This window comes from Mandrillus leucophaeus, unplaced genomic scaffold (genome assembly GCF_000951045.1).
Source record: "Mandrillus leucophaeus isolate KB7577 unplaced genomic scaffold, Mleu.le_1.0 Scaffold389, whole genome shotgun sequence".
Lineage (NCBI taxonomy): Eukaryota > Metazoa > Chordata > Mammalia > Primates > Cercopithecidae > Mandrillus > Mandrillus leucophaeus.
Genome location: NW_012104131.1, coordinates 1,048,172 through 1,057,596, shown reverse-complemented (window position 1 = coordinate 1,057,596; position 9,425 = coordinate 1,048,172). Strand labels below are relative to the sequence as shown.

The 9,425-nt window shown below is 34.2% G+C and overlaps 1 protein-coding gene across 2 annotated transcripts in view; it reads right to left on the bottom strand.

Annotated features, from left to right (window-relative positions):
- The window catches only part of SCN9A (sodium channel, voltage gated, type IX alpha subunit), a 201,476-nt gene that overhangs the window by 30,052 nt on the left and 161,999 nt on the right, over positions 1-9,425 (bottom strand). For both annotated transcript variants that reach the window (XM_011990984.1, XM_011990983.1), the window contains exons 22-24: positions 4,726-5,007; positions 3,722-3,775; positions 2,625-2,762 (exon numbers count right to left, since the gene is read on the bottom strand). In XM_011990984.1, the coding sequence (XP_011846374.1) occupies positions 2,625-2,762; positions 3,722-3,775; positions 4,726-5,007 (474 nt within the window). The remainder of the gene's footprint in view (positions 1-2,624; positions 2,763-3,721; positions 3,776-4,725; positions 5,008-9,425) is intronic.

Genomic DNA, 9,425 nt, shown 5'->3' with positions numbered 1-9,425 from the left:
TCAAGATGAAATACTGGAAGAATGACAGGGGATATGAGTTTTCGATGCTTCTAAATCAGTAACTCTTTCCTGACTTTAGTGGTGATAGTATCAACCCATTCTATTTTACTTCCTGCAGTAGAAATATTGTAAGAATAACATTAACAAGCAGGAAGATTAAAGTCAATTGGACTTTGGCTGTTTTATTTATACTCATACTGCTCTTTCTAGATTCATTTAATTTATCCTATGCAGGGAAGACTGAGGAATTACTTGTGTGTGCTTATATACATGTATGTATATATAATGCTTAAGTTGAGAAAAAATCAATTGAAAATCAGGGTATACTTTATAAAATGTAAAATGGAACATGAGATTTAAAACTCTTTAAAAATAAACATCTGTATTTGGAAATGTCAGGGTAAATAATGCAATATTTACTAAATTTTTGTCTACGCGTGAATAGTCAATCACATACACTAATGACATTTCGATACATGTACATCTGTCTTCTTAGATGCTAAGCCAGTACCCGAAATGATTATTCTCTTGTAATTCTACCATTTAGTCTCCAAAGGTCTCTTTTTGTATAGGTGGTACTATAACCAGAGTATCTCAGTTAGTTGACAAGAAACTCCACAGTTAGACTCCTTTATCTCTTGCAAATCACAAGCAATACTGTAGATTCTACCCTCTAAAATGTTTTAATGGAACATATTTCCTATTCTCCATTGCCACACAGGACTAATTTGGAGAGTAAGTATGGGCCAGGTGGCAGGTCAAGCAGGGTCTGAAATAGTCTTTGGTCTTTCCCTAGTCATTTTGGGCATCGCTGCTAGATTAATTTTTTTTAAAGCTCTGTCTCAGACTCTAGAAAAAGCAGTTCTGGAGCTAGATCCATAATGAAACTACGTTTTAGCTGTCAGGCCATGTGCAAATAAGAAAATTTTTCTGAGAGGTTAAATGAGGATACTATGTCCTTTGGATTTGTTGTAAAATTTGACTATGATTACATTAGAAGTATTTTACACAGGATCTGACATATCATTGAGTCTTAATAAACATCAATCTCCTGCTTCCATGTTCTTCCCTACTCAACATATATGAATGAAACACCAGCTGCTACTAAAAAAGGTCTAATATGGCTTTTTATATCTACTCTCAAGCAGGTCAAAACCTCATCTTTTACTATTTCTCCAAATCTTAAATTTCTTCAAAACTGAAGGCATTGCTATCCCCCCTGAATTGCTGCCTCTTTTAACAACACAATTCATTTGCTCACTCATTTCTGTTTCCGTCCATGTGGGTTAGCCATTCTTTTGCCTCTCAGTTGCTGCATATCTTCTTACCCATCTTCCAAAGCCTTCTCAATTGTCACATATTTCATAAACCATTCTATAGCAGCATCTATTTTTACTCCGACTGTCATGTACATTTTTTGTTCTTGCTAATTTTTCTTATTGTATTTATCATTATTATGGTATTTGGGGATAGAGCATAGTAGAGAGTGTAAAGTAATAGAGTACAAGATACATCGAATTTACTACTGACTCTATCTAACCTTCATCACATACTCGATATATGACCTTGGGTAAGTCACTTAATCTCTCTGTGCCTTTCCTCATTTATGAAAGAGACTCTGTAATAATACTTTTTATGATTGATGTTATGGGTTGAATTGTGTGCCCCAAGAAGGTACATATAAGCCCTAAGCCTTAGCACTTCAGAATGTGACCTTATTTGAAAGTAATGTCATTGAAGATGTAATTAAGATGAAGTCATACTGGAGTGGAGTTGACTCTTAATCCAGTGTGACTGACATCCTTACTAGTAGAGGAGAAAGACACGCAGGGGGAAAATGGCATGTCACTATAAAGGGAGAGATTGGAGTTATGTTGCCATAAACCAAGAAACACCTGGGCTACCAGAAGTTGGAAGATGCAATAAAATGTACTTCCTTAGAGGCTTTAAAGAGAACATGGACCTGCTGACACTTTGAATTTGGACTTCTAACCTCCAAAAGTGTGAGAGAATACATTTCTCTTGTTTTAAGTCATCAGGTTTGTATTATCCTGTTCTCACAGGTCAAAGAAACTAATACAGTTGATGTGAAGTTTAATTAATTAAAAATTTCAGAAGATTGCCCAAATTACAGTATTCATCAAATCTTGATTTTCAATACTTGTATTAGTTATTCTGCTACTATATAAACTCCTTGAGCTCAGGAACCATGTCTTATGTTGGTCTCCCCCAAGCTCCAACCCAATATGTATCACACAGAATAAAATAAATAGCTACTTATAAAATGTGTTTTGAATAAATAGTGTATTGATTTTTTAAAATTATTCAATCCTGTATAGGAAACATTGGAAAAAACAGAATAGTTGATATATTGCTCAAAACCTATGGGTTTAACCTAAATCATAGGTTAGCCAGAACCTATTATTTAGAAAATTGTTTTCTGTGCAAAAAAATGAATGAGATTAAGTATATTTGTAATTGTATACTAATCAATTACTTGAAAAATAAATGAAGTTCTAATAAAACTAATCATGAATTGATATCAAATTAAACTTTACATTATCTTTTTTGGAAAATAATTGTTCATCCCTTTCATTGCAATGAAAAATATTTGAAATACTTATCTTCTTTTTCTGTTGGTTGAAATTATCTATGATGACACCAATGAACAAGTTCAAAGTGAAGAATGACCCAAAGATGATAAAGATGACAAAATAAATATACATGTAGAGGCTATATTCATATCTGGGCTGCTTGTCTACCTATAAGATTTACAAAAGTTAGCATTATATGGACAATAACCTTCCTCATTTTCTTTTTCACATGGTTTGACAAGGTAATTCAAACAGTGCTATCCTAGGTAAACAGGATTTAAGGAGCTATAGCATTGTTGAGGTTTAACATAATCACTCTTAACAATTTATTCAACGTGTATTCATTACATACTTCTTTAACTTATTACATACTTATGTAATAAATAATATAATCTTGAAATAACTACAAAGGGCTTAATCATATGCATACTTGTGCTCATATTGGTAGGACAATTCAATAACTAGGTGACATACTGTGTATATGTTCTTTCCAAAAGTACTGTAAATGAGACATTATCATATTTATATAAATTTTGCCATGTATTTTCATTTGATTCCAAATATGTCTTTATTAGATTTTGTAAAAATATTACCTAGGGAGTAATCATTAAAGTTTCTTAGCATGGAACTTATTTCACATAAACTCATCCAAGGTGTTTTAAAATGTAAAAAGAGTAAAAGTTATACATTATAATTATTTTATTTTTATCTGATAAGCGAATATTTACTGAGCATTTAGTAATGCCAGCCTGCACTAAGTGCTCCGCTTCTATTTTCTTGCTGGGTCCTCACAACACTATGGAGTAGGCATTGGATGATTATAGACATTTATTAGACAAAGGATAGATTCATTAAATTATAGATTAGACAAATAAACTAAGTCTCAAGAAGGCACGGTAATTTGCCCAAAGTCAGCTGTAGAGCTTGGATGATGTGGTACAGCTAAAATTTGAATCGGGCTCTATCTTCAACTGCTGTACTCACAACCACTAGGCTACCATCAGGTGGATGTTCTTCATTGTCTGTGTGAGTCCCAAGGGCTTCATGAAGTTATAGTTTGGAAATCACTGAAATAAACTCAGAAGCTTGCAAAAATAAAGTTTAGTGCTAAGATAATCAATACTTACATTAACGGAATCCACTGCTGCATACATAATAATCGTCCATCCCTTAAATGTTGCCTTTAAGAATAATATTAATAGAATCTGAATGTTAAACTCATATTCTAAAATAGCCATAAACATAGTTTTGTCTGTTTAATGTTACCACAATTACTAAGCAATACTAGTAAGTTTTGCTGTATTCAACATGTCCATTTAATATAAAGATTTTTTTTTAAAAGGACATATTCCCAAGTAACATGCTAAATCTTAGTTCTAGTTAATTATTTCCAAATTGTTACATTTGCCTGTGAATTTTGCACATAACCTTTTATTTTTTAAAGGTGAAGGGAACTTTTATGAATAAGACAGGAAACATCTTTTCTTCATTTTTTTAAGGGTTCTCCACGCCTGTGGGAAGTTCCTCTCATCCCTTCATAGTGTGAAGCAGGAAGTCCAAAAACGTTCACTTTTGAAGCAATATTTGAATGGTACAAGATGGGAGTCCACATGACACCAAAGAGTCAATTATAAATTAATAACTCAAATGCAACAGAACCTATGCTTCTTATTCATGTAGGAACATGTTCTAGGAAAGACCAGCACTTTTTTTTTTGAGACGGAGTCTCGCTCTGTAGCCCAGGCTGGAGTGCAGTGGCGCGATCTTGGCCCACTGCAACCTCCACCTTCCGGGTTCACGCGATTGTCCTGCCTCAGCTTTCCAAGTAGCTAGGATTATAGGAGCCTACCACCACACCCGGCTAATTTTTTGTATTTTTAGTAGAGATGGGGTTTCACTATGTTGGCCAGACTAGTCTCAAACTCCTGACCTCGTGATCTGCCCACCTTGGCCTCCCAAAGTGAAGAGATTACAGGCATGAGCCACCAAGCCTGGCCAAGACTGGCACTGTTTTAAAAACCATACAGTATTTTATCTTCAATTTATAATTAACAGACTATTTAAAGAATAACTTATATCCTTTGTCCAATATCTATTAAAATACCAAGCATTCATGAAAGGGGACACTTACAACTTGAAGCAGAGATAGGTAACCAAGTCCGACATTATCAAAGTTCACTTTCAGGTTTTTCCATCGCACATTTTGACTAACATTCATAAGGGCAAAACATTCAGAACGATTTGGAACTTGACTTGCAGGAAACCGTGACCCATCTGTAGTGTTAATACACTCATAGAACTTGCCAGCAAACAAATTTACTCCCATGATGCTGAATATCAGCCAGAATATAAGACACACAAGTAGCACATTCATGATGGAAGGAATTGCTCCTATGAGTGCATTCACAACCACCTTGTATTCAAAAGAAAGAAAAGAATGATTAGGATTAGTAAGATGTTAAATAGGCAACATGAAAGAAATGCCATGCAGACATAAACAAATTAGAAAAGCCACCCTTAAATATCTAAGACACCAAACCAACCGACATGTTTATTAAATGCCTACTCTACACTCAGCAGTGTGCCAAGCAAGACAAAATGAGACATGAATTCTGTGATCACCAGGCTTACAAATTACATGACTATCACATAATAAAATTATTAGCAAACTATAAGACAAAATAACTAAGATAATGTAATAGCTTAAATAAATGTAAAATAAATAAAAATAATAAACCAAAACCTGTTATTGATAAGGTAAACTTGTAAAATCTGTACCCTCTGGAAAAAAAAGAAATTTATAAACATAAATGAAAAATATATATTTATATACATTTAAATGTTCATGATCCTATTATTACCAGCATTAAAGATTCCCCCATAGAGAAACTATTAGTGTTTATCAGGTGGAATTATGACTGGACATCATTTTAATTTAATTTTGTTATTTTATTTTCTTATTCTCTTTATTTGAGACATTCTTCTCTACAAAAGGATTGAGAGTCTTTAAATGGTTTGAATCCTTTAGATTTGGCTGGTTCTACAAAATAAGAGCAATCTTTTTAAATTTATTATTCTTATTCTAAATACTTTATATGTAAGCCTTTGACTAAATATAGATAGTGCTGACCTCAGTTAAGGCAGAAATTAGGAACAGTTTTTCTTTAATCTTTTCTTTATTTCTGCTTTTCAGCATTTGTACTGCTATTGATGACCAGTGTGTCTTGCCACTCCAGTTTTCCTCCAGGGCAATTACTGTAGCATTTAACACTCTCCAGATTTTCTCATTTACTTAATCCTTTAAAATCTACCTGTCTTCTTACACTTCAGCTCCCATTCACTTCAGAGTTCCCATTCAAGTACAAATGTGTTAAAGATTAATCTGTTTGGGAAGTAGCACTGGGATCCTTCTTTTCTGCAATGTATTAAGCAGGTTCTCAGGATGCTTTAAAATAGAGAAATACTAAGGATCTCTGACTACTAATCAGATCATCTAGGGAGAACGTTTGCAAACATTTTTATAAATATTTTTAGGCTTTGTGGGTTATATCTCCATTGCAACTATTCAACTCTGCGATGGTAGTCATAGGTCACATATAAACAAACTGGTAAGGATGTGTTCCAAGAAAAAAACAGGCTGGGGTTTGTTGACCTTTGGTCCAGAGCAATGATTATTTGGAGTTCATGGACCTGTAGAGGTTCCCTGGGGGCATGAAATTACATAACAAACATTATGGTTGTGCTCTCTTTCTGGAAAGAAAATTCTTACTTTAATGAGATTCTCATAGTCTATGTGACCTCAAAAAAGATTAGGAGGAACAGGAATAGAGAATGAAGTTCAAAGTGGCCACCTCCTAGTAGAGTCTAGTTTTTCATGCTCATTTCCTGCTGCCCTCGCTGCTACGTTTATCACCTAGGCACACTGATCTGTCTAGTCACTGACCACGTACACCTTGCACACTCTGTTCTGTGCTGCCCTACCATGTGGTATCTCTGCCTTGAATGCCTATCTGCCTATGATTTGGGGCTTACTCTTCAGTCATGAAATGTCTGAAATGTCACCTCCTTGTGATGTCTTCCCAGACTTCCCCAGATAGCCACTCCCTCCTGTATATTCCTGTATCATTATGTGCCCTTGTCTGTCTCTCTTGTAACCATTGACCCTACTCACTCTTTGGGGACCGGGGTCTATGTACCACTGTACTCTGTGTTTTTTATACCACAACACCTGACACATAGTTGGTGTTTAAAATGTTTTTCTAAAAAACGTGAGTAATGATGGAATCATGGGTCTCTGAGAAAGACAGGCACATATTGGTCTGATGAGAAGCCAGTTGGGAAAGCTAAAGAGCCTAAGGACTCAAACAAGCTAACTACAATATGCCTCAAATGAATTATTTCATTATTTCATTTATCCTTCAAAATAGCCCTGCAGCATGAAGAAATGTCTCTTTTTGCATGGTTAACAAATGTAACTAAATAGACATTTGTCCCTCAAAATATACTAAACTATTCTGCATCCAATTCACCTGTAATACAGATAAAGAACAAAGTGCAAACAGAGTAAAATAATAGGCTGACTTAGTCACTGAAGGAAGTGATTTTGTAGGGGAAAGTTCTGGATAGATTGTAGCATTCTATTAATGCTCAAAAAATTAAGTTAATGTCAATGAATTCTAATACCACCTTTCTGCACAAAATGAAACTTGTAATTTTCAACTTGTAGATAGAATATTTTTGAATTGTGCTTATGAACTTTTTTTTTATATAATCATGTTCTTTCTTACATACTTGGAAGCCATTATACACTGGATACTTAAAATAGCAGACATCGCAATCATAATTAGGGTTGTAGAGGTAACAGTGAAGATTTGGTAGGCTGAAAGATCTCTAATATTCACTTGAGGCTGGTTAAAACCCAAATTTCTTCCCCATCCCGGAGTTTCTGACTCAGTAGGTCTGAGGTGAGATCCAAGAATTTTCTTTCTTTTTTTTTTTTTTTTGATACAGAGTCTCGCTCTGTTGTCCAGGCTGGACAGCGGTTGCATGATCTCGGTTCACTTCATCCTCCGCCTCCCAGGTTCAAGTAATTCTTCTGCCTCAGCCTCCGGAGTAGCTGGGACTACAGGTGAGCACCACCACGCCCGGGTAATTTTTTGTATCTTTAGTAGAGATGGGGTTTCATCATATTGGCCAGGCTGGTCTCGAACTCCTGACCTCATGATCCGCCCATCTTTTTAATAAGTTTGTAGATAATGCTAATAGCTGGTTAGTAAACCACACTTAAAATATCAGTAAGCTAGACTAATCTCCATGTTAAATTGCTCAGAGATGGTAAGGTAGGGAGGTAGTTAAGTAAACAAATAAGTAAAATACAATATAATGAGGATTTTAGGTGTCTGAACAGAGAGAGAATATGCAGTTTAGTCTGCTGGTGGACAGACAAGGCAACTTTAAATTGAGCCTTAAAGGACAGATAGGTGTTTGCTGTACAGACGGGTTAGGGTCGGGGCAGGGCAGGGGAAGCATTTCAGAACAGAGGCATAAAAAAGCAGGTATAAATCTGGGGAAGAAATTTTAGAAGAGTATCAACACATGAGGATGTGGACTAATTACAGAAAATAAAGTTGTCCTTCATGTGTGTTACAAAGTTGTTAGTTTAATACAATCCCTAAAGCTAGGTTATGGTAGTTGTTATTCATTATAACTTGTTTGTCTCTGCTAATTGAGTATCTTTTCAGGCACTCTGCAGCCTAAGTGCAAATCAAGTAAACTCTGTGACCTTTAGTTTTCTCAAATATAATTTAGTTATAATTCCACTTACTTTGTAATGTTATTTTAAAGGTGAAATTAAATGTGATGGCTGATGCGGTCTCACTTCCCTATCTTTTCTAATGCTCCTTACCCAGGTAGTTCCTTAAACAAATATTATTTGAACACCTGATATAAATACGTCCTTGATTACTTATGTATGAGAGATGATGTTAGGACTAATAGTTTCCCCTTTCACTGGGACTTCCTAGCACAGGGAAGATTTCCATTTAACATGGAAAAAGTCACTCATTTGGATCATTCTATTGCTTGACAATATTAGATAAAGGCAGGATTACTGTGATTAACTTATTCCCTTGTTAAACAATATGTGCTGAAATACTGTGTGTGTGTGTGTATATATGTAGTATGCATATATATACACTAATATGTACAGTAACTATGATATATACATATACTATATATGCATATTTTATATATAGTATTTCATATTTGGTATACATTAATATATACTAGTATATACTAATTAGTATTATACTATTTTTAGTAATATACTGTTTAATTAATGCTATAATTAGCATTTATATATTAGTATGCATATATATGCCATTAGCATATATAATATGCATATATACTATTAGTATATGTAACATGCATATATGTACTATTAGTATATAATATGCATATATATACCATATACGCATAGTATATATAGTATATATGCATACTGTATATACTATGTAAATGCATACTATATATAGTATACATATGCATATTATTATATACATAATGTATACATATATGCATACATATATGTATATGTATGTACACTCACATACATAAACACCTCACATATTTATGTAAATAGAAACCACTCATAATTTCTACACACCCATTGTTTTTATATTTTAAACCCCATTAAAAAAATAAGAATATTATAAAGTTTAGTATTTTCTTACCCTCATTCCTTCAAATCTAGATAAGGCTCTTAGAGGTCTTAAAGCTCTCAGTGTCCGAAGAGATTTAATGGGGCCAAGATCTGAGTAGCCAAGAGTGTTT